The following is a 25409-nucleotide window of genomic DNA, read 5'->3' as shown; positions in this document are numbered from 1 at the left end:
ATTCAGGTGAGGTGACCTCGCACGCCATGGGGTACGACACCCCCTTCCAATCCAGCGATCAGGAAATTCTGTCCCGATATTGCTCCATCGTATTGTACTGTACGTCCCTGAAAACCACTGAGTAATGAGTAGGTCTGTCGTTGATTTACAGCACGTTCTGTTATGGGACAAAGTGAATTCGATACAACGGAGCCACCTTATGGACAAATAAAGTAAAAAAAACCTGCATCGTGACTTCCTGGTAATCATGCTCGTCCTCCTTGTTTCCTGGCGGAAAATAAAGGATGTACGTGCAAATAAACAGCACAGCAGTCGCAACCTTGTACGCACGTTCCTTATAAATAAGCTAAGAAACAGTAATGTTAGACAGAGTGGTAGACTTGTTTACTTCCGTATCTCCTTAAGCTGGCTTTTCCGACCTCAGGTTCCATATCTGAAACTGTTTAGTGAAGCATTCTCTATGTACTGTTTGATTGTTGCACTCTCTTACGGAAACTCCCTTTATATGCCTCCGTATGAGCCCTAATTTCTCTTATCTTCATGGTCCTTAAGCGTAGTATATCTTGGCGGCAGTAGAATCGTTCTGCTGTCCGCTTCAAATTTTCTAAATAGTGTTTCTCGAAAAGAGCGTCACCTTCCCTCCAGGGATTCCGATTTGACTTCCCGAAGCATCTTCGCAATACTTGCGTGTTGTTCGAAGCTACCGGCAACGACTCCAGCAGGCGCCCCTGAACTGCTTCAATGTCTTCCTCTAATTCGACGTATGCAGCTCGTGGTCTCGCGGTCGCGTTCTCTTTTTCCCGAGCACGGGGTCACGGGTTCGATTCCCGGCGGAGTCAGGGATTTTCGCCTACCTTCAGATGACCGCGTGTTTGTGTTTTATTCATCATTTCATCTTCGGTCATGAAAGTGGCGAGATTGGGCTGAGCAAAGTTTTGGAATTTGTATGGGCGCTGATAACCGCGCAATTGAGCGCCCCACAAACCAAACATCATCATAATATAATTCGACCTGGTGCGGATCCTAATCACACGAGGAGTACACGAGAATGAGTCATCCACGTGTCCTGCATGTGGTCTTTTCCGTCGTTAATATACTTAGTCGACACATATTACTTCAAAGTGCGATAGGCAATCCTTTTAAACTATGCCCATAATTCCTCTACTTCCATAGTAATGGAGATAAATGATGCCAGTTCATTGTCTAAGTGGGATGCAAATAAGTGTCTATTTGCCTTTATACCACAAATACTCTCCTAGCCTTCTTCATTGATCTATTAACCTTAGTAGCAATAGGCGTCTGCTGACATTATGGTCGCTAATCCCTGTCTCTGTACTGACGCCGTGGTTAACGTGAGGCCTATTTGTAGCTGCAAGGTCTAAAATATTTCCAATACGTGCGGGCTGCCTAACTAGCTGCTCAAGAGAGTTTTCGGAAAACGCGTTCAAAAGTACTTCGCAAGACTGTCTATCTGTACCCCTGTAATGAATATAAAGACGTCCCAGTCTATACTCGGTAGGTTAAAGTCGCCTCCAATTAATATCTCAAGATCTGGGTATTTCCACGCTACCGACCGTAGACTTTCAGTAAATGACCCTAAAACTATCACAGCGAAATCGGGTGGCCGATAAAAACATGAAAAACTGATCTTGATTGCACCTAGACCTGTTATAGGCATTGAGATATTATGACTGTCACACTCGAACACGACCTCAATAGAGATAACGAACACTCCACCTCCTACAGCGTCTAATCTGTCTTCTCGATGTACGTTCAGTGAATCACTAAGTATCTCAGAGCTCTCTACTTCGGGTTTCAACCTGCTCTCGGTTCCAAGAATAGTCTGAGCATGAGAAATTTCCTGGAGGGCAGTTAAGTGGCAACTTTGCTACGAATACTTCGATAGTTTACTGATAAAATTTTGACAGTCGAACTGTCTTAACTCTTAAAGCCGTCTGACTTCACTGTCTGCGTGCCGCCTGGCGAGTGTTCATCAGAATACCTCAAACTACCGCCTAGCTTCAAACAAACCCATGTCCACTCCCCCAGTACTCTGCTATGGCAAGAATACTATATAATTAAATTTTTAGGTGATTTGGAGGTACAAAGAGCACGTAGACAAAATCCCCTCCCCCCCCCCCCCCCCCCTCTTATCCTCAAAGCCCCCCAGTGGCCATGCTACTTCACATTTCAAGGTAGGCAAGCGAGCAGCTTACTTATCCCACGGCCAATTTCAACACCGTCTTAAAATATACTTGAAAATTTATTTGGTTGTTACTAACGGGGAAAACTACGCTCTCAAGAAGCTCTTAACTTCAATTGGCGATTTGGAGATCGACTGTTAGTTGCTAGGTGCATACCTGCATTACCATAAAATAAGACTTAAAAGCGGGCAGCGGAAATACTTGACCCGGACCGCATGCGGTCCGCGGGCCGCGGGCCGCAGTTTGACGATCGCTAATCTAGATTGTCGCTTCCTCAACGTATTTGGTAATTACCTTTAATTTCTCTTCCTCTTAATTTATTTTCTATTTATTATTACTGACTTTTTTGGTGAGTTTCTTTCAAAGATAAGTATTCTCTTCTTAATCCAGTTACTATGCTTTATAGTTTTATTTTAAAAGAACGGTTGAGTTGAGGTTGGTCAGAGTATACAAGAAGAACAATTTCACAGTTAGAGACGGTCTGTAACTGCCGTTGTTGGATAAGACTTGGATAGTGCTCACAGAGTAACGAATTGTTCTTTCTGTACTCACTATTATGCTCAATACTCTTGGTATTTCTCAACAAAATAAACTTCGAAGTAATTATTTCTGCCGGAAATGTCATTAGAGGAAATTTGATTATCACTTATAAGATAAGTCGTGGAGACTGAATTCTCGGTTGGATATATTATGTCGAGACATGTACTGCTATGTCTTTAATTATACCTCACAGGCAAAAGGCTGCTGGCCTTCAGCAGTTCTCAAATACTTGTACTAGTGATCATTTTCATCATCATCATCATCATCAACAACAACAACATTTAAGACTGATTATGCCTTTCAGCGTTCAGTCTGGAGCATAGTCCCCCTTATAAAATTCCTCCATGATCCCCTAGTCAGTGCTAACATTGGTGCCTCTTCTGATGATAAGCCTATTACTTCAAAATCATTCTTAACAGAATCCAGGTACCTTCTCCTTGGTCTACCCCGACTCCTCCTAACCTCCAGTGATGAACCCATGAGTCTCTTGGCTAACCTTGCTTCTCCCATGCGTGTAACATGACCCCACCATCTAAGCCTGTTCGCCCTGACTGCTACATCTATAGAGTTCATTCCCATTTTTTCTTTGATTTCCTCATTGTGGACACATCCTGCCATTGTTCCCATCTACTAGTACCTGCAATCATCCTAGCTACTTTCATATCCGTAACCTCAACCTTATTGATAAGGTAACCTGAATCCACCCAGCTTTCTCTCCCATACAACAAAGCTGTGCTCATTTTCGTACAATTTAATTTAGTTTACCTTGAAGCATAGATGTTTTATCTTACCAACAAAGGATCCATAGAAGAACAGTTATAAAATCTTCATAAGCCCGATTATATTACAAATAATTTAGAAATTTTCTTTCTTCACCCATTAAAATAATTATTAATGGAATGTGAAGAGAGTGATGCTACTCAACATATTTACCACATTTACTCTTCTCGTAAAACCTATAGTTTCGTTGCATCGCTTTTGACTATTACCTTGTTGTACTTGGAAGTCATAATGCCGTGGATGACACGGGGCTCGAGGTCCATGAGAATTGCTCGTGGAATATAATGCTCGTCGTCGGCCTGAACGAAAAGGTAGACAGTGGCTACAACAAGTCGTTAATTACGTACTTGCGTATGTAAACAGTTACTTCTCTTGAGTATCTTAAGTCTCAAAGCTAACCTGATAAAAGAATACATCCTTCCGATCAGTTCCATCCATGGCAAACGACTCGAGAACACCGTCAGGTCCAATAGCATGTTCTGCACATAAACGTTTCCAGAACTCGAAACCAACTGAAAGAATTTGCAAAGAATTAAATCACAATCATTAATATAAGTACTATATATATAAGTCATGTTAGCAATACCTGTGTTAATTTATACAGAAGAAATAAACGAAAGAAGACTAAATGCATATACATTCATGTTCAGAAAAAACAGAACACGTTGGACGACTATAGACAGGACGTTCATATTCACAGGACATGTACATTACATTAGTATGTTCTGCAGAAACGATTAGCATTTCAGTCACGTCGGTACAGCATATGTACTGTTACCTAGTAGGCAAAGGGTCAGCCATGGGATCTGATAACTTGTTCCTTGCGAGATGGCATCGACGCGTATAACGCGCGAGTGGCGTCCTGTGGTGTAGCCGTCCATGGTGCATTCACCTGGTTCCAAAGTTCATCTGTGGTGGTTGGCATTGGGCCACAGCGCTGCACCCGCCGTTTCACCGTATCCCACATATTTTTGGTTGGCGACAAGTCTCGTGATCTGGCGGGCCAGGGCGAAAGGTTGACATCCTGTGACACCAAGAAGGCAAGTGTTCGCGCAGCAGCATGTGGTCGTGCATTGTCTTGCCGAAAAATGACGTCTGGGATGTTGCGCAGGATGTCATTCAGGTAGGTCACACAGGTCACAGTTTCCTTGACACGCACCAACTGTGATTTGTGGTTTTACCCAATAGCACCCACACACCATAAGGCCTTAAGTTGGCGCTGTATGTCTTGTGCGAATGCAGTCTATGATGCCGCTCCCCCTGTCTGCGACAAACCAAAATGCTCCCATCTTTTTCAAACAAACAGTACCTGGATTCCTTGTGAAAGTACTATCTTATGTCATTCCAGTACCCAGTGGCGTCGTCCCATACACAATTGCCGCCTAGCATATTTCTGCACATTCGTCAAAGGTAGACGGAGAAGTGGACGATACGCCCGTTATCCATGCCGTAATAAACTGCGACGGACTGTCACCCCAGAAAGTGTACGAAGTGTTCCACTGTTGGGCCAGAGCCGAGGGGACACAGATCTGTCCTGCAATGCAGATCCGTCTTCTCGGGGGTGGTCTGTGCGGTGCGACGTGACCCATCTCGTCGTTTTCTGTGGCCTTCCGTGAACCGTTCTGCATACACCCGTTGCACTGCCGAAACACTTCGTCCCACACCAGCAGCAATTTCCCAGGTGGATGCATCACATTCTTTCATACCAGTAATGCGCCGTCTTTCAATCTCACTGATTTGACAACACGGTTCCCGCATACATCTGCAAGGCATCCACGCGTTCTCAAGTCACGCTGATCCATTAATTACCTTCGGTTGAAAGCGACAACGAGAGCCTCAGGTATATTTTACTGGTAGGTGGTGTTGAGCCGCGATATCGATGTTGATCTTGAACCCGCGGGCCGACGTGGTTCAAATGCTAATCATTTCTGCAGAACATACTATTGTGCATGTCCTGTGAATAAAAACATCCTGTCTCTAGTCGTTCAAGGTGTTCTTTTTTTTCTTTCTCAACATGAGTGTATAATACATTTTCTACGAGTTAGATACATCAACTATAATTGAAAGATCAAATTTTTCGTTCCCATCCTGGTAAGAACATCCAGATCTGACATATAAATAGTCTATGGTGCGGCTCTTGTCGCACTGGAACGGTGAGCAGGGGACAAGAATGGGGGAAATGTTCTAAAAATGCAAGAGGACGTTAGTACGAGTGATTTCGAGAAAGCAGTTAACATTTACATGCATCCACTTCTTACTGGGTATAGCGACAAAGCTGCTGCAGTGTCACACATTGACAGACACATCTAAATGACATACATGTGCAAATACTAATTCAGTGATAATCAGAATAGTTCCATAAGTTTGATAATACTTTCAAGTGAAGTATCTAACATTGTTAAACAAGCTGAAGTCTTCGTTGAAATAATAAGCACCTGTAGTGAAACAACAGTTTTGCAGCTTCAGTCACTTTTATTTTCCAGTTTTTATTGGTATGACGCATTTCGACGGCAAACTGCTGTTACCAGGGCCTAACTGCTACTTCTAAATTAGTTGATTTGTTACTTACAGATTCCTACGAAGTGCCAAAAAAACTTTTTTTTTCCGTGTACCATTGAGGCTTTGTTCTGAAATAGCTGCCCCTATTCAGAAATATTAATTTATCTTAGTGTGAAAATTCTGTGTGTTGTATATTTAAATATCCTTGAGATTATTTAAATAAACAACGCAGACTATTGCATATTAACATACTTTAACCTTTACGTCCCCCCCATGAACCATGGACCTTGCCGTTGGTGGGGAGGCTTGCGTACCTCAGCGATACAGATAGCCGTGCCGTAGGTGCAACCACAATGGAGGGGTATCTGTTGAGATGCCAGACTAACGTGTGGTTTCTGAAGAGGGGCAGCAGCCTTCTCAGTAGCTACAGGGGCAACAGTCTGGATGAGTGACTGATATGGCCTTGTAACACTAACCAAAGCGGCCTTTCTGTGCTGGTACTACGAACGGCTGACAGCAAGGGGAAACTACAGCCGTAATTTTTCCCCAGGGTATGCAGCTTTACTTATGGTTAAATTATGATGGCGTCCTCTTGGGTAAACATATTCCTGAGATAAAATAGTCCCCCATTCGGATCTCCGGGCGGGGGCTACTAAAGAGGACTTGGTTGTCAGGAGAAAGAAAGATACCGAACTATCAGTTTAACAAGCCACGGCTGCAAAATACTAACACCAATTCTTTACACACGAATGCAAAAATTCGTAGGAGCCGACCTCGGGGATGATCAGTTTGGATTCCGTAGAAAAGGTGGAACACGTGAGGTAATACTGACCCTACGACTTATCTTAGAAGAAAGAATAAGGAAAGGCAAACCTACGTTTCTAGCATTTGTAGACTTAGAGAGAGCTTTTGAAAATGTTGACTGGTTACTTTCTTTCAAATTCTGAAGGTGGCAGGGGTAAAATATGGGAAGCGAAAGGCTATTCACAACTTGCACAGAAACCAGATGGCAGTTATAAGAGTCGAGGGGCATGAAACGGAAGCAGTGGTTGGGAAGGGAGTGAGACAGGATTGTAGCCTATCCCAGATGTTATTCAATCCGTATATTGAGCAAGCAGTAAAGGAAACAAAAGAAAAATTCGGAGTAGGAATTAAAATCAATGGAGAAGAAATAAAAACTTTAAAGTTCGCCGATGATATTGTAATTCTCTCAGAGACAGCAAAGGACCTGGAAGAGCAGCTGAACGGAATGGACAGTGTCTTGAAAGGAGGATATAAGATGAACATCAACAAAAGCAAAACGAGGATAATGGAATGTGGTCGAACTAAATCGGGTGATGCTGGGGGAATTAGATTAGGAAATGAGACACTTAATGATGTAAATGAGTTTTGCTATTTGGGGAGCAAAATAACTGATGATAGTCGAAGTAGAGAGGATATAAAATGTAGACTGGCAATGGTAAGGAAAGCGTTTCTGAAGAAGAGAAATTTGTTAATATCGAGTATAGATTTCAGTGTCAGAAAGTCGTTTCTGAAAATATTTGTATGGAGTGTAGCCATGTATGAAAGTGAAACGAGGACGATAAATAGTTTAGACAAGAAGAGAATAGAAGCTTTCGAAATATGGTGCTACAGAAGAATGCTGAAGATTAGATGGGTAAATCACATAACTAATGAGGAGGTATTGAATAGAATTGGGGAGAAGAGAAATTTGTGGCACAACTTGACTAGAAGAAGGGATTGGTTGGTAGGACATATTCTGAGGCATCAAGGGATCACCAATTTAGTATTGGAGGGCAGCGTGGAGGGTAAAAATCGTAGAGGGAGGTCAAGAGATGAATACACTAAGCAGATTCAGAAGGAGGTTGGTTGCAGTAGTTACTGGGTGATGAAGAAGCTTGCACAGGATAGAGTAGCATGGAGAGGTGAATGGAACCAGTCTCTGGAATGAAGACAACAACAACAAAAACCTTTACGTTCAGGGACAACAATATTTCGAAACATAGTCTCACTAATACACTCAACAAAATGTCTTTTCGCTCTTTATGGGAATCTGTATGTGAAACAATACTTAAGCAACCGATGACTGCAGCAAGCCGCTGAAACGCGTCGTGCCAATAAGATCGGGAAATAAACATGACTAATACTGAAAAAGTTTGTTTTACAAATGGGCCGTGTGTACTTCCGTCTTTCAACGGCTCGTTTTCTGTGCGTCATGTGGAGCCAATACTTTTGGTATTCGACAGTGTTTGGGCGCGATCGGGCTCTAGCATCTCGTTGCTGTCTTTTATTGCTTCGCTTCTATTTCGTTTTTTTCGCGGTTGTTCAGGGCTGCTCTTTAAGAAGCTCTTTCGTTTGAACTCCCGCCCGTAGTGTACCCACTATCGACTGCGAGTTCTGTCTTTGGTGTACTTAGAAACCGTAGGTTGGTAACACGACCGACCCACGTGTTTACTGAAGTAGACTCTTTGGCCTATACTATTGTAAGTAGGCTGTTTAGATTTTTATGTTGGTAACGCCACGTAGCGCTCTATATGAAAATCACTGACTGTGCTGTGTGAAGTCTGTGGCTGGTTGGCATTGTTGGAATAGTCGCTATTGTAGTGTTGGGCAGTTGGATATGAACAGCGCATGGCGTTGCGCAGTTGGAGGTGAGCCGCCAGCAGTGGTGGATGTGGGGAGTGAAATGGCGGAGTTTTGAGAGCGGATGATCTGGACGTGTGTCCATCAGAAAGAGTAAATTTGTAATATTGGATTTCGGGTGGGGAGTTAGTTCCTTGTCTCCCAAGATCTAGTGCTGTATTATTAAGGTTAATTCTAGTTCAGTCTCGTGTTCTGTTAATCCCTGGGTATATGTGTCCGCCATGCTATTTGCGCTGTATTTATTCTAAGTGAGTTGCACTGACAGTAGTTGGGGGTTCGAGTCCTGTCACGGAGCTGATAAGGGGTCATATTGCTTTCGGCTTGTCAGTTGGAGGGTGTTGCCTTAGAGGTTTGTTAACATTGGCATGTCAGCGTTGTCTGGCGCTACCGGGACCTAAAGAAGAACATTGTGCTGATTAGGGAATGTTGTTACACCTTCTTGTTTTCATTTCGATACCTGTGTTTGTTAAGGCAACCGCATGAAGTAATATCTGTGCTGAAGCTATGCTGGATCTTGCGCTCTTGGGATTTTTGGTTTTGTTTTGATCCCGACTATATGGGTGTCAGGAACTGTGTTGTTAATGTTTGGCTTGAACAGTGGATACGCGGCTAGTTTAGTACGTGTGTAGTGGCATGGCGTTCTCGTGAAGGCGTGCCCGCTAGATTGCTATTGCGTCTCCTCAAAGTGTAATTTCCACCTTACTAAAACCCCCTTGTTAAAAGGGAGGAAGAAAAAAAACTTTAGAAATACCTTCTACTTGCATTAACTATCTTACCTGTCGCTTAAGTAAATACCTGCTCAGTGATTAAGCTAATGGGAGCGCCTATCCTAAAAGCAACTAGCGCACTTCTGTTATGGTGGCCCTCGTGCCTATTTTGGTCCGAAAGATTGTATAAACAGGCTTACATGCTCCGTATCGAACTTCTGATGTTGTTTTTTGAGTGATTGTGGATTATTAAAATTGATTATAGTGCAAACGTTTGTATTTTACCTACCGTGTTTATAAGTTATTAATGTGATTGGCTGGAATGTAATACGATAGTTTTAGGACCATAGGTTGTCCAGGTAGAAATTTTGAAGCCATGCTGTGTTGTGAAGTCATGTATTTATGTTTTATATTGCAATGAGAATTTAAATGTGGTAAACCCACGCTTTGTGATCAATAATTAAAGATTTAAGAGTGCGTTCACTTAGCGCTTACTTACGTGTTGTGTTATTATTATTTTAAAAAATTATAACAGGCGTTTTAGTTTCTTAAATTAAATCCTTTCCAATTCGAAAGTGGTGGCCCTCCCATTTTGGGCAATTGTAACCATCGAAGCAGGATTTACGTAGTTGGTGTTATGAATTGTATGTTATGAATAAATTATTTATGTGTTAAATCACGTCTGATATGTCAATTCCTTGGCCCCGCCCACACCTTGGTCGTAGTCTTTTAATATTAAATGATCAGACCACCGTTCTAACAAATTCCGTAATACAGTCGCAAATCTGAACCAATTCCATGCAACATGGTCGAATATAAATAAATATCCAAGTGGCTTAATGTTTCTGTCAAGGTTCTATGATGACACCTATTGTCTTAATGTATCAAAAGAGTCCTGAGTGACTATAGCTACTCTACTCGGCTCAAATATAACGTTTCAGTACTTTGGGATTCAAACTTAAAGGAAGATCGTAATGCATCCATAGAGCAGAAAGAAAGGACACGAAAACTGTTTGTGCTGACACAAAAGTGGTGCTGCAGACACCATCACATTCAACGAAGCTACGCTAAGTGTCGCTTGCACTGTGGACCTCACACCAATTGCGGTCTGGCTTTGCTTCAGGGTCCGGAAGGATGATGCCAGCGGCTATTTCACGTAAAAATAATACGACGTATATGAAGGCGATGAGCCTCAAGTGTTTTAAATTCATCACCAGAATTTCGCCGGGAAGGAAACCCCCGATCACTTCACTATACCATAAAATTCTGTGTCGAACAACTCCACAATGCCTCACGCATAGACAGTCGGTAATGATCCATCCATGAATAGAGGTCGTTAAATGATGCTTCTTGGGAGCTTTTTGAAAGAACAGACCAAATGGCTCTGAGCACTATGCGACTTAACTTCTGAGGTCATCAGTCGTCTAGAACTTAGAACTAATTAAACCTAACTAACCTAAGGATATCACACACATCCATGCTCGAGGCAGGATTCGAACCTGCGACCGTAACGGTCGCTCGGCTCCAGACTGTAACGCCTAGAACCGCACGGCCACTCCGACCGGCGAAAGAACAGACCCTCTCACCTTCTTTTATTTTGATATTTACGCAAATATAAAATCAACCTCTCCTACTAACGGGTGCAGTTACTGAAGCCGTCGGTACACGAAAATTGGACAGATATCGCCATTTCCGTGATATCCTGTCCTTTCCATAGCTCATCAGAAAGTCATTTGAACAAGCATTATCCTCAATCTCTGCTCACATTATTAATCAACTCATTTCCCGCTATCTCTGGTAGCTGTTAATCGGGTTTCATTACATGTAATTGATCTCCACGGGATGTAGAAATGCTCATGACTACAGAGGGATAGAGACAAATTTCTGCATATTGTTGCACTTGAAGACAATGGAACGCTCTGAAACGTCATAAAAGACATAACGTTTATCTTGCCAACAGATAACACCTCGTTTCAGCGACAGTCTCCATTAAACTCCTATCTTGAGGAGAAAAAAGTTAATGCTCCTTTGAAGTAATCGGAAGCTGTTTACATTGTTAAACGCTTACTTTGCAGTAAACACTGGGACTCAGATACTGTCTTTCAATAACGTGCATCTAAGCAGAAGAATACTGAAATTACACTGAAACTGAATGTACATTAGTCATAAGAGATAGATACAGCAGAATACTAATACGGGGAAAATACTCGGGTTTATCAATAACATTAGATGCAAAGAAAGAAACTTCGAATTTTAATAATTTGTATGTCGTCTATGGTCGTATATACGAATAGCATTTCAGCAAAAGAACGTCATCACACCTGATATAGCCAACATGTTTCACTTACATGAGATTCGTGAGAGAGGGGCTGCACTTGCTTGATGCAGTTCTACCGAAGACTCATTACACACCTACAATTCTCGTCAGCACTACAGTTTGAAACGAATGTGTAAGCAAAAAGAACCTACTAACTCTGTTCATCTACAGGCAAGCAGTCACGTCTCCCCCTCCCCCCAGCACTATATATTGCCTTAGCATTTTGCGTCGGTAATAACATTTGATTTACGACGTGAATTGAGGTAGATATTTGCTTCACCGTGTCGGAAAAACACGACTAAGTATTTTATTGACATGTAGGTGGTTTAGACATCAGTTAAGACTTTGCTTTCACAATTCCACTTCACTGGAAAGAATTTAAATGGGAGAGATCATACTACCGATGAATGATCTTTGCTACATGTTTCTGCTCTATCTCATTAACGAGTATTATCACCAAGCTTTACAATAACATATGCGATATAGGAACCAGTCTGAAACAAAACTGCTCATCTGTGTTGCAAACTAACTTCTTGGATAAACATAAGTAACCTCTGAGTGTCACTTTAATTTTCTCTTTTCAGTGTAAAAATGGATCTCAAATATTCACAGAAAACGAGAGATATACTTCGTACCTAACTCTGTTGCCACACTGCATATACTGTGAATAATAGTATGTAATGATAGCTATTCAACGTAATTAAGAAAATGATTTAGTCGTGATTATTTTTGTACACTAAAGAGAAGCTGTCAGGGTGCATTTGGATGTTACCTTGATTTCCGCACTGTCCGAGCTGGAGAGTTATCATTTCTCCTGGCATTTTCGACTGCAGCAGCGAACTTTTCGGAAAATCTAAGTGCCGTTGGATCAGTGAGTGTCCTGCACATACGTGCAGATCGTAAGACGTCCTCCTTTTGTTCAGGTGTCTGACATGACCACCACCGGCCACATTAACAACATAAACACTGCAGCTGATGCAATCTCTGTCCATGGAGTAAACATAACGATTTTCCACAGCGAATGCAGTTCGTTTATTCCTTGTTACTCCACATTTTTGCGACATTAAATAAATATTTCCAATCCTTAGAAATCTAGGCTGATGTGGCGATGATTCTAAGCACGTATATTCCTAATATTACTATCCCAAATTTAACGAGGAAGGTAGCCTTACAAAAAACTAGACTAATAATATATTGTTATAATGTTATCATATACGTGTAATACACTTCGTCTTTCCTGGTGCCATCACCCGGTTATTAGGTCGACGGTTCAATATTTTTTATTAAGAAAAAACAAACAGAGCACATCGTTATTCTATCCTCTTGCTGTTGGCGAGAATGTACGGGACACCTTCTTCATTTAAAAATCCTAACAGTCGACAGCACATCATACTCGTCATTTCTTGTCTGCCCATTTATTCATCTGCCTATACCTTCTCATTGTTCCCATTGTTTCTTTCTTTTACACTTTGCTGAACTCTCGGTTTTTCAATAGTAGGTCTATGTGCATTTAAATTACATATCTCACACTTTTATTTTCATGGATATTTCTTTCAGCGATCATCAACTTTTCATGCTCAAATGCGCTAAGTGTAACAATTAATAGAATGGTGCTGATAATTTTTATTCAGTTCTTAATGTATGTCATTTGCAGCCCCTAATCTCATACCTACTCCCACGCATTCATCCATTATATGAAAAATGTAAGTAAAGCGAACGCAACATCATCACAATGACGGGTGTGCAATCTACATCTGTTTACATTTGTCCTCTATCAACGTCAGCACGTGGATGTGTTCCATTACCCAGAATACTTGCACTAAGCGCTGGGAGCCGGCCGGTGTGACCGAGCGGTTCTAGACGCTACACTACGGTCGCAGGTTCGAATCCTGCCTCGGGCATGGATGTGTGTGCTGTCCTTAGGTTAGTTAGGTTTAAGTAGTTCTAAGTTCTAAGGGACTGATGACCTCAGCAGTTAAGTCCCATAGTGCTCAGAGCCATTTGAACCAATTTTTAAGCGCTGGGATCGTCAAGATAACATCTAATTCTGCGTCAAAATATACATTCTGCAAGCCAACACACTCTGCATGGTGGAAGATACCCTGTACCATTATCAGTCAATGCCCCTTCTGTTGTGTGTCCTCGGAGTCTTTCGCGGCGACATGTCTGTACAAGAGGCGATCGGGCAGCCCATAGCACCTCCGGCCCACCGCTGGACCGAGTGACGTCAGGTGACGTGAGGGGACGGCGCCACGTTTGAAACTGCCGCTCCCGCCTCCCTACAAGCGTCAAGCATTCGTCGTTGCCTCCTTTCGACATCCAAAGCCAGTTCCCACATCATGCTGAGTGTGTGCTCCTGCTCTCTGTTAAAATTGTTGCTGTCCATTCTAACGACAGCCGCCTCTTTTATAACGGAATCCCCGTACGTTGACGCAAAAGACAAGACTCTCATGTGTTAAAACTAAATCCCGTTAAGTAGGAATTATGCCCACTGTCAAGTTAGTTGCGGAAACGGACGGACGAGCGAGCAGCAGCAGGTAGTGGACGGCAACGAAAAGGGGACGCTAGTTCATGGCAAGAAAGGCGAAACTGTTGGGACTGATGACCTGAGTTACGATCACCATTGACAGGAGCGGCGGCAAAATGCCGCAGAGCCAGACGACAACAGCAGCGTCTCAGTGGGATTTGTGACCAGGGGTCACGTTGCTACACAGGCCGCACTGTGTGACACGGACGAAGTCGAACCGGCGGGATGTCTCTGTCACCTTGACCTCGAGGACTGCCACGCGCCACAGCAAAGACGGCGCGACACGGGTGTGCGTACACCCTGTCATGGCAGAGAAGGGACTTTTCTTTTTGGGACTCTGCACGCAAGAACTGAAGGACCCAACAAAAACGAGAGTTGATACAGAACCTGGTCTGAAGGAGACAATATGGGCAGGTTGCGCCACATGCTAAGCTGCACAGAAAGTTAATCCAGAACACTAGTCACATTTTTCCTTTCCACACCTTTCATGCTACACCATGAAGGCGGAATCGAGTGACGCGTCATCACTTACCTGTCCTTGCACCGCCACGCCTCGTGACACTTTCCAGGAAACATGGCGGAATGGAAACTTCGGGTAAACGCTCTTCCCGTACCACCAATAACAGCACACTGAGTAGCAATATTTCGATGGAACCATACGTAGCTTCAAAAGCCACCCCATTTAGTAGGACCAACAGGCCAGAAATTTATCTGGCTGAGGATAATATGGAGTAGAACTCGAATGCAAGAAGAACAGTGTGCGTCACTCCATATACACTCCTGGAAATTGAAATAAGAACACCGTGAATTCATTGTCCCAGGAAAGGGAAACTTTATTGACACATTCCTGGGGTCAGATACATCACATGATCACACTGACAGAACCACAGGCACATAGACACAGGCAACAGAGCATGCACAATGTCGCCACTAGTACAGTGTATATCCACCTTTCGCAGCAATGCAGGCTGCTATTCTCCCATGGAGACGATCGTAGAGATGCTGGATGTAGTCCTGTGGAACGGCTTGCCATGCCATTTCCACCTGGCGCCTCAGTTGGACCAGCGTTCGTGCTGGACGTGCAGACCGCGTGAGACGACGCTTCATCCAGTCCCAAACATGCTCAATGGGGGACAGATCCGGAGATCTTGCTGGCCAGGGTAGTTGACTTACACCTTCTAGAGCACGTTGGGTGGCACGGGATACATGCGGACGTGCATTGTCCTGTTGGAACAGCAAGTTCCCTTGCCGGTCTAGGAATGGTAGAACGATGGGTTCGATGACGGTTTGGATGTACCGTGCACTATTCAGTGTCCCCTCGACGATCACCAGTGGTGTACGGCCAGTGTAGGAGATCGCTCCCCACACCATGATGCCGGGTGTTGGCCCTGTGTGCCTCGGTCGTATGCAGTCCTGATTGTGGCGCTCACCTGCACGGCGCCAAACACGCATACGACCATCATTGGCACCAAGGCAGAAGCGACTCTCATCGCTGAAGACGACACGTCTCCATTCGTCCCTCCATTCACGCCTGTCGCGACACCACTGGAGGCGGGCTGCACATTGTTGGGGCGTGAGCGGAAGACGGCCTAACGGTGTGCGGGACCGTAGCCCAGCTTCATGGAGACGGTTGCGAATGGTCCTCGCCGATACCCCAGGAGCAACAGTGTCCCTAATTTGCTGGGAAGTGGCGGTGCGGTCCCCTACGGCACTGCGTAGGATCCTACGGTCTTGGCGTGCATCCGTGCGTCGCTGCGGTCCGGTCCAAGGTCGACGGGCACGTGCACCTTCCGCCGACCACTGGCGATAACATGGATGTACTGTGGAGACCTCACGCCCCACGTGTTGAGCAATTCGGTGGTACGTCCACCCGGCCTCCCGCATGCCCACTATACGCCCTCGCTCAAAGTCCGTCAACTGCACATACGGTTCACGTCCACGCTGTCGCGGCATGCTACCAGTGTTAAAGACTGCGATGGAGCTCCGTATGCCACGGCAAACTGGCTGAGACTGACGGCGGCGGTGCACAAATGCTGCGCAGCTAGCGCCATTCGACGGCCAACACCGCGGTTCCTGGTGTGTCCGCTGTGCCGTGCGTGTGATCATTGCTTGTACAGCCCTCTCGCAGTGTCCGGAGCAAGTATGGTGGGTCTGACACACCGGTGTCAATGTGTTCTTTTTTCCATTTCCAGGAGTGTATGAACACCTCTCGGCAACAATGAATCCCGTACCAGCTTAAGCCACATAGCGATGTCCCAGCCCATCTACTACTGCAGCCGATGAATAACAGTGTACCTTTGCCCACATGTACTGAATCACATGCCTATATCTCTGAACTCTGGCAAAAAAAAGTGCGTATAAAATTTTTTGTGCGTTTCAGCTGTAAAAATCACGTTTAATGTGTGAAGCAAACTTGGATTTCTTACCGTTAGGGAAACTTTTATTACGATAATTTCTAATATTACTTTATTTCAGCAAGACATTCGTTCTCTCATTACGTTTATCATCCTGTTTGTTTAATGTGCTACTTATTTGTATGTTCGCCGACACTGCGATCATGAACAACATAAAAGAACCCGTACAGGCATCACATTTTAACTAAATGAGTCGATTTTTTATTGTCTATACACTGTGTACATCGCAAACAGATACACTCAAATCACACATGTAAATTACTAGAGGCTGTGGTCTATACGGAATTTTGCTATATTTTATTTATTTATTTATTTTTTCCTCACTTTAGATCTGATTAATGGTAGGTTATTGCTGGCTGTTTATTTATGTTTATTGTAAATGTTTTGTTTGATTTCATGTAAAATAAATATTATGTTTTCTCTTCTGTACAGAGAATGTATTATATAATGTCATGATCATGTACTGATATGCATCCATGCATTTATAAGTTCACTGGAGATTTTAAATGCTCCAAAACTTATTTCTCGGTAGATACTAAGCTTTCCACATTTTTCCTTTTCTCGTGAACAGAAAAATCAGAGAACTGCGAACAGCGTGTGCTCTGATATAGATGGTACATTTATGTGTAGATCTGTCATCGATTTTATTTTTTGCTTTGCTATAAACTAGTTATGAAGGGAGCCACCATGATTTCCGGGAAGAGTGGTTAGCAAATAATTGTATGTAAATATGTCCTCTTACCTTAGTTTAAATATGAATATATCTTTCAGTTTGCCTAGGTGAACTGAATTTCGATTTTGTTCTCTTTCACTTTTGAAGGTATTTGACATTAATTAATAATTCTGTATGTTAAATAGAAGATCAACCACCTTCTGCAGAATGATCTGTTACAAAAGAGTGGGATAGTGGCGCCCAGTGATATGAACGTGTTAGGATGTAGTTTATTTTATGTTTCGTACTCTATAAGTTGGCAAGTTGCACCTTTCCTCCCTATTACAATTTTTCAGCTCTTTGTAAAGTGAGCGGTTCCGCCAACCAAGGTAATTACCAACTAAAAACAAAAAAAGTCTTGTCGATAAGAAACTAGGTTTTACAAAATGTATCACTGACCGCACATTTTTTTTAAATTCAAACGAGAGGCGATGACAAATGTCAAAGCATTACGCATCATCTCTTTTCATTCGGTGGTACGCTCTTTGCAAATTAGAGACAGTTCGATATGCAAATTACTTACGTTCCGATCAAATCCCATCGAAACCAGGGTGATTGCGGAAATGCATGTTTGTTTCCAATTGCAACACAATATTGGCGATTGCGGAGGTGATTTCTTTCATATCTGCACTTGTAGATATACGTTGCATATGTACTAGGTATGGGTTAAGATGATTTCGGTGAGCTGCGTCATCCTCAGGGAAGAGAGGGAATTCTAACTGAAGAACCATCCTAAGCCCCCACTGTCTTAGAAGGTAGGGAAAGTGCCATGTATCAGGTGCTGGATCTCAGGTATGAAGGACTAGCGTTGGACCACCAGAAGCTTGTTGTGTGACGCCGGCTTCCTAGAGAGTCGTTGTCAGTCAGGCAACCTCTGCTAAAAGTTTACTATTGTGGTCGTCCGCAAAATGTTTATCTGCTGGAAGGAAGATTCTTAAACAGGATGGATAATTTTCTGAACCGTTCTTAAGAGGAACTTTCTAGGGGGGATAGATGCTTTTTGCGAGCCCTCTGACTGGAGAGTTATTGTCCATGAGGTGCCCTCTGCCTAAATTTTTATTGGTATGCATGTACACAAAATATTTCCCTGGTGGAAGGAGGATTTTAAACAGCGTGGGCAGTTTTTGAGCCATTCCTACGAGGTACTTTCTAGGGGCGATACGAATCTCGAAAGCTTTCTACAAGACACAAGAGGTCCCTGGAAAGAATGGTTATTCAGTTCGGACACTTGTTCGGCGCCTAGCCAAAAACGTTTACTTCTTTTTACGTTCCTACGCCAGAAAAAAGCGCACCAAAGGCACCTAAAGTAAGATAACCAAACTGTCTGAAGATTCGTGACGCAAAACTTTTTAGACGCGACTTTCCGAAGTGGGACATCACTACACTTGACTGGGATGGCCGCATTTTCCCTGCATTGGTGGAGTATAGTAGCGTCAGCTTAATGTTTTCATTGGTGGGATGCTAAAAGTAACTTACTTCCCTGATGGGCAGTTGCTGCTTGAGACGTAGGAAACGTCCGCAGAACAGATGCGCTCTTCACTCTTTCGACCCTGCTTTCAGCCTAGTCACTCAGAGTTTTGCCCTTAGCAGAGTGACAAAGAACTTGGAAGAGCAGTTGAACGGAATGGATCATGACTTGAAAGGAGGATATAAGATCAGTATCAAAAAAGCAATACAACGGTAATGGGATGTGGACGAATTAAATCAGGTGACGCAGAGGGAATTAGATTAGGAATCGAGGCACTAAAAGTAGTAGATTAATTTTTCTATTTGGGTAGCAAAACAACTGATGATGGCCAAAGCCGAGAGGATATAAAATGTAGACTTGGAACAGCAAGGAAGTCTTTTCTGAATAAGAGAAATTTGTTAGCATCCAATATAGATTTAAGTGCTAGGAAATTTTTTTCTGAAGGTATTTGTTTCGAGTGTATCCATGTATGGAGGTGAAACGTGGACGATGAACAGTCTGGACAAGTAGAGAACTAGAAGCCTTCGAAATGTGGTGCTATAGAAGAAGTTGGAGATTAAATGAGTAGATCATGTCGTTAATGAGGAGGACAAGAAATTTGTGGCACAACTTGACCAAAAGAAGGGATCGGTTGGTAGAACACATTCTGAGACATCAAGGGATCACCAATTTAGTATTGAGCGGAAGGGTGGGGGCTAAAATCGTAGAGGGAGACTCATAGTCGGATAAAGTAAACAGATTCAGAAGGATAGAGGTTGTAACAGTTATTCGAAGATGAAGAGGCTCATACAGGATACGATAGCATGGGGAACTGCATCCGCCTGAAGATCAAAACAACAACATTCCTCTATGTCTTCCTCTACAGTTTTCAAAGTTTTCAACCTCTACAGCTCCATCTAGTACCATCAAAATTATTTCCTGGTGTCTTAACACCATGCGCTATCACTTCTTCTTGTCAGTGTTTTCCATGCATTCCTTTCCTCGCCTATTCTCCAGAGAACCTTCTCCTTCCTTACCATACCCGTCCACGTAATTTTCAACATTCTTCTGTAGCACAACATCTCAAATGCAATGATTCTCTCCTTCTCCGGTTTTCCCGTAGTCCGTGTTTCACTATCATCCAGTGCTGTGCCCCAAACGTACATTACCAGAAATATCTTCCCCAAATTAACGCCTATGTTTGACACTAATAGTCTCCTCTTGTCCAGCAGTGCCCCCTTTGCCTTTGCTTGTCTGCTTTTGATGTTCTTGCTTCTGCCGTCATGGGTTATTTTGCTTCCAAGGTAGCAGAATTCCTTAATCTCATCTACTTTGATCACCAGTTCTGATGTTAAGTTTCTCACCATTCTCTTTTCTGATACTTCTCATTACTTTCCTCTTTCTTTGATTTACTCTCAGTCCTTATTATGTACTGATTAAACTGTTCATTCCACTCAACATATCGTATAATTCTTATTCAGGTTCATTGATGACAGCAAGGTCGTCAGAGAATCTTATCACTGGTATTCTTTCACCATGAATTTTAATCCCAATCTTGAACCTTTCTTTTAATTCAGTCATTATTTCTTCGATATATAGATGGATTAGTACGAGTGAAATACTGCATCCCAATCTTACACTCTTTTTAATTCGAGCATTTCGTTCTTGGACTTCCAATCTTTTTGTTCCCTCTTGGTTCTTATACATACTGTATTTCACCCGTCTTTACTCACAGCATACCCCTATTTTTCTCAGTATTTCGAACATCTTGCACTATTTTACATTGTCGATCGCTTTTTGCATGTTGACAAATCTTATGAATACGTCTTGATTTTCCTTCGAATATCAAGCGCAACGTCAGGACTGCCTCTCTGGTGCTTTCACCTTTTCCTAAATCCAAATTGATCGTCATCTACCGTATCCTCAATTTCTTTTCCATTCATCTATTTCTTATTCTTGTCAGTAACTTGGATGCATGAGCAGTTAAGATTATTGTGCACTAGTTGTTGCATTTACGTGTCCTTGCTTTCTTCTAAATTGTGTGGATGATATTTTTCCGAAAGTCTGACGGTATGTCGCCAGTCCAATAGATTCTTCAAGACCATCATGAGTATTTGGTAGACATTTCCCCCAATGATTTTAGAAATTTCGATGGAATGCTATGTATCCATTCTGCCTTATTTGATCTTAAGGCATTTAAGGCTCTTATAAATCCTGATTCTAATACTGGATCCCCTATCTCTTCTACATCGATTCCTGTTTCTTTTCTATAGCATCATACAACTCTTTCCCCTGATATAGGCCTTCAATGCACTCTTTCCACCTATCCGCTCTCTCCTCTGCATTTAACAGTGGAATTCCCATTGCTCTCTTAATGCCGCCGTCCTTCTTTTAATTTCACCGAAGGTTGTTTTCACTTTTCTACATGCTGAGTCAGTCCTTTCGATTTCTTCGCATTTTTCTTGTGTCCAGTTCGCCTTATCTTCCTCGCATTTCCTATTTATTTCATTCCTGAGTGATTTGTATTTTGATATTCCTGAATTTCCCTTAACATTTCTGTACTTGCTTCTTTCGTCGATCAGTTGAAATATTTCTTGTGTTACCCATGGTTTCTTCGCAGCTACCTTCTTTGTATCTATGTTTTTCTTTCCAGCTTTGTGATTGCCCGTTTTAGAGACGTCCATTCCTCTTCAACTGGACTGCCTACCGAGCTATTCATTATCGCAATATCTATAGACTTAGAGAACTTCGAACCTATTTATTCCTTGATACTTCTGTAATCCACTGCATTGCTCACTGATTCTTCCTGACGAGTTTCTTACACTTCTGCGTACTCTTCGTCGTTACCAAACTGTTACCTGACTTCACATTTGTTCCTCAGTATTCTTTAGAACCCAGTATCTGATTTAAGGGTCTCTGTCTGACTACGATGTAATCCACGTCTAATCTTCCCGTGTTTCCTGGCCTCTTCCGAGTATACCGCCTCCTCTTCCGGTTCTTGAAAAGAGTATTCGCTATTACTAGCTGAAATTTATATCAGAACTCGATTATTCTTTCTTCTCTCTCACTCCTACTACTAACCCCACATTCTTCTCTAGCTCTTCCGTCTGCTCCTTCCCCTACAACCGCATTGCAGTCTTCTAAGATTGCATTTATCAGGTCCCTTTACATATTGAGTCAGTCGTTCAATTATCTTCATATACTTTCTCTGTCTCTTCATCCTCTGTATGTGATGTTGGTACGTATACCTGAACTACTGTTGTTGGTTTTGGTTTGCTGTCCATTTTAAAGAGAACAACTGTTCATTAACTCACTGTCTGTTCTCTCTTCCTATTCAGAAGTACTCCTATTCTCGTTATACCAGTTACTGCTGCTTTTGATATTACCCTACACTCGTCTGACCAGAAGTCTTTATCTTCTTTCCATTTCAATTCACTGACACCCATTATATCTAGACTGAAACTTTGGATTTCCTTTTTGAGTTTTTCTAGTCTCCCTACAGCGTCCAAACTGCTGACATTCCTTTCTCCGATTCATAGTATGTTTCCCTTTCGTTAGTTATTCGATCTTTTCCTCACGTCTCCCCTCCCAGAGATCCAAATTGGGGTCTAACCCGGAATCCCACAGCGAAGGAGCCTACATTGTATGCTTAAACGCCTCCACGGGGAGAATATGTCAGCATCGGTTCGGCGATGTGAGGAGTACGCAAGAAGAAAGCAGAACAAATGTTCATGCTCAGCTTCCCGTTACGCTGCAGGGACACAGCGACGGTTTCGAAATTTTTGAAGGTGTAGGGGACGTTTCGCTCGCCGAACCTGGCCGTATTTAAAACCGAATGTAATCAGCAGTATTACGAGAAAGGATTCACCAGACGTCGCGAAGATTGACGGAAATCAGCAGTAACCTATTAAAACTCACTTATTTTTTAGTAATACTATGCAGAGTTGTGACTGGAATAAGATTGACCATTTAACGTTCAGGACTATGGAAATCAGCGCACAGATATCAGTCAATAGACAGAAGAAGAATTTCGCTAGTTTCCGGAAGAACATGTCACTGGCTTCAATCGAGGATAATTTTCCTACTATTATCAACCTGCCTGTTACAGGTTCTGAAAGAAGCTGAAATTTCTGTAATAACCAGAGGAGGCAAATTTGCTGTGACGACTCGAAAAGTACCCACAGAGTAAATTATAGGAAATAATGAGGTGGGGATCTGACAGCTTGTACAGCAGTCCACTTACGTAATCAGGATGGAACAACTGGGTATTTTACGTAAATGCAAGCACCTAGCAGTAATTTGTCCCAAGCACAAAGGAAGGCGCTGAGGGACATCAACGCAGATAATAACATTGTTCGTACCGCAAACAAGGCTAATGCCACGGTCCTGATGAAAGTGAGGTCTATTATGAAAAGATCTAATATTTTGGATCCCACCAATTATTAAAAAAAACGTCAGAAGGATCCGCCTACGAAGATTTTGAAAGTTAACAATCGATTGCTGAAAGAGTCTTCTTTCTCTTATTGCGATAAGAAGCTGCTCTGCAAAATAGAAACGTTCTCACCTAGGCTCTGTGGGTCATCCACAGTGCAAACACCACAGCATCCTTTGAGGCCCATTGTGATAGCTAAAATGTCATCCACTTGCCATTTAGCTATACACCTTCCCTCATTGCTGCAACGTTATGTTGGTGGAACTGACAGTCCTATTGAAAATTCGTGTCATTTCACTGACGCGTTAAAGGAAATGCATGTGGTCCTAGGTAATATTCTTCTTAGTTCTGATGTATCGTTATTTACCATGATACCGGCGAACGTAGTTATCTCACACATAACGTATATTTTTACAGCAGTTAGAGAGGAGTTATTCAGACACTGTCTCACGACAACCTATTTTCAATACAATAGTGGTTTTTATGAACAGATTAACGGGATGGTTGTTGGCAGTCCTCTTAGTTCGGCTGTGGCCGGTTGGTTTATAGAGACCTTTGAATAACAGGCGTTGCGGACTGCTAGTATAAGGCCAGCCATGTGGTACGACTTTATCGATGACATTTTCGTAGTATGAACACACGGTGGAGAAGAGTTGGATGCCTTCCTGATACATATCAACAACGTCATTTGGAAAATCCAGTTTACTATGGAATGGAGAATAATGACCAACTGAATTTTTTTGATGAGTCTGTTATCAAACGAGAGGACGGGACGATGACACATAGGGAATATAAAAAGCCACGCATACTGAGCATTACCTTCATAAAGATTCTAATCATCACCCCAGAGAAAAATGAGGTGTGATTAAAACATTGGTAGATGAAGGGTACAAAATTTGTGAACTGAGTTATTTACAAGACGATGTCGAACATCTACGGTCGACACTGAGGCAAGCAGATCAATAGGGCACTTCGCCCTATGGAGAGAATCAGGATTAATGAGGAACAACAGCCGCCCAAAGGGAAAGTTTTCCTTTCGTTCATTAGTAAGATTTCAAATCTCTTTGTATGGCGTGGGAACTGAGACACACTAAGAAGATAATGTTTAAGATCGGCAAAAGATAAACTACGTTTGGCTACACCGTGAGTATATAACATTCGTTATAGTTGTGGATTGGTTTATACTGGTACCACGAAAAGACGTGTTATCACCCGTCTGCTTGAACACAGGAGGCACTGCCGCCTGAGATACAAGGATAAAAGGGGCAAAGCGGAACGTGATTACCAAGAGGGCGGTCATGAAATAACATTCAGTGAGACGTCTGTCACATCGGAAACATCGCATTATCATTCGCGCGTTTATAGAGTGGCTGTTGAGATTTGTAAACACCGTAATAATTTTAACAGAAAAGAACGAAGAGTTAAATCAGATAAAATCTGGATGTCAACGTTTCACCATAAGAATGACAAGCTCTTACTTTCAATTGAGAATGTTGGCATTACCAGAGATAGTTCCGTAGTCAACGTCATATGATGGACTGTGGTGCCCTCTACACTGTCTATATATTCGGCGCTCTCTCTGGTTCTGATTGCAGTTCGCCACTTTACCATTGAGGATGTCTCCAGCAGTCGGAGATGAAAAGCTAGGAGAAAGTTTTATACCTTGACTATGGCCTACCAGCCCAGAAGTTCCAAATGAAGTCAGTACTGACCGTGAAAGCCTGTACTGTATGATAATATATTTATTTTTTTCTGTTTCTTCCCACTTCGAGACTTCGTTAAGGTTAATTCATTGTTCATCGTATCAGTAATTAAGGTGCATTGCTACTGATTCTAAACAAGAGAAAGTGTATTTACACGGATATGTGAAGAATGATTATTTTGTATTTCAGGTTAAGAGCCATAATATTTAATATTGCTGCTTGGAAGTTTTCATTTATTTTTTTCTGTAATAGTTACAAAATGCATGTCATAAGTCCATTACACAGAAAATAATTAAACCTTAAAGTACATGAAAATACAGGGCCGCATAGGTTCTGGAAAGAATAAAACGAGATTGTCACACTTTCTAACTAAACCTCAACATCTAAGCTATGAAGCCTCTTCTACTACCAAACACAGAAGTGTACTTCTTGTACTATGGTAAACAAAATAACTGTCTTTTATCACTTCCTTTTTGCACAGTGG

At 42.5% G+C, this 25409-nt stretch overlaps 1 protein-coding gene across 1 annotated transcript in view; it reads right to left on the bottom strand.

Annotated features, from left to right (window-relative positions):
* LOC124594056 (tubulin gamma-1 chain-like) overlaps positions 1 to 12511 on the bottom strand; it is an 87413-nt gene extending 74902 nt beyond the window's left edge. The window contains exons 1-3 of the mRNA XM_047132405.1: positions 12463 to 12511; positions 3924 to 4036; positions 3734 to 3823 (exon numbers count right to left, since the gene is read on the bottom strand). Coding sequence (XP_046988361.1) covers positions 3734 to 3823; positions 3924 to 4036; positions 12463 to 12511 — 252 coding nt within the window. The remainder of the gene's footprint in view (positions 1 to 3733; positions 3824 to 3923; positions 4037 to 12462) is intronic.
* Between the last annotated feature and the right edge of the window lie 12898 nt (positions 12512 to 25409).

The sequence above is a fragment of the Schistocerca americana genome, chromosome 2, assembly GCF_021461395.2.
Source record: "Schistocerca americana isolate TAMUIC-IGC-003095 chromosome 2, iqSchAmer2.1, whole genome shotgun sequence".
Taxonomy (NCBI): Eukaryota; Metazoa; Arthropoda; class Insecta; order Orthoptera; family Acrididae; genus Schistocerca; species Schistocerca americana.
The sequence above is the reverse complement of the archived record's forward strand: the minus strand, read 5'-3'. Positions and strand labels throughout refer to the sequence as shown.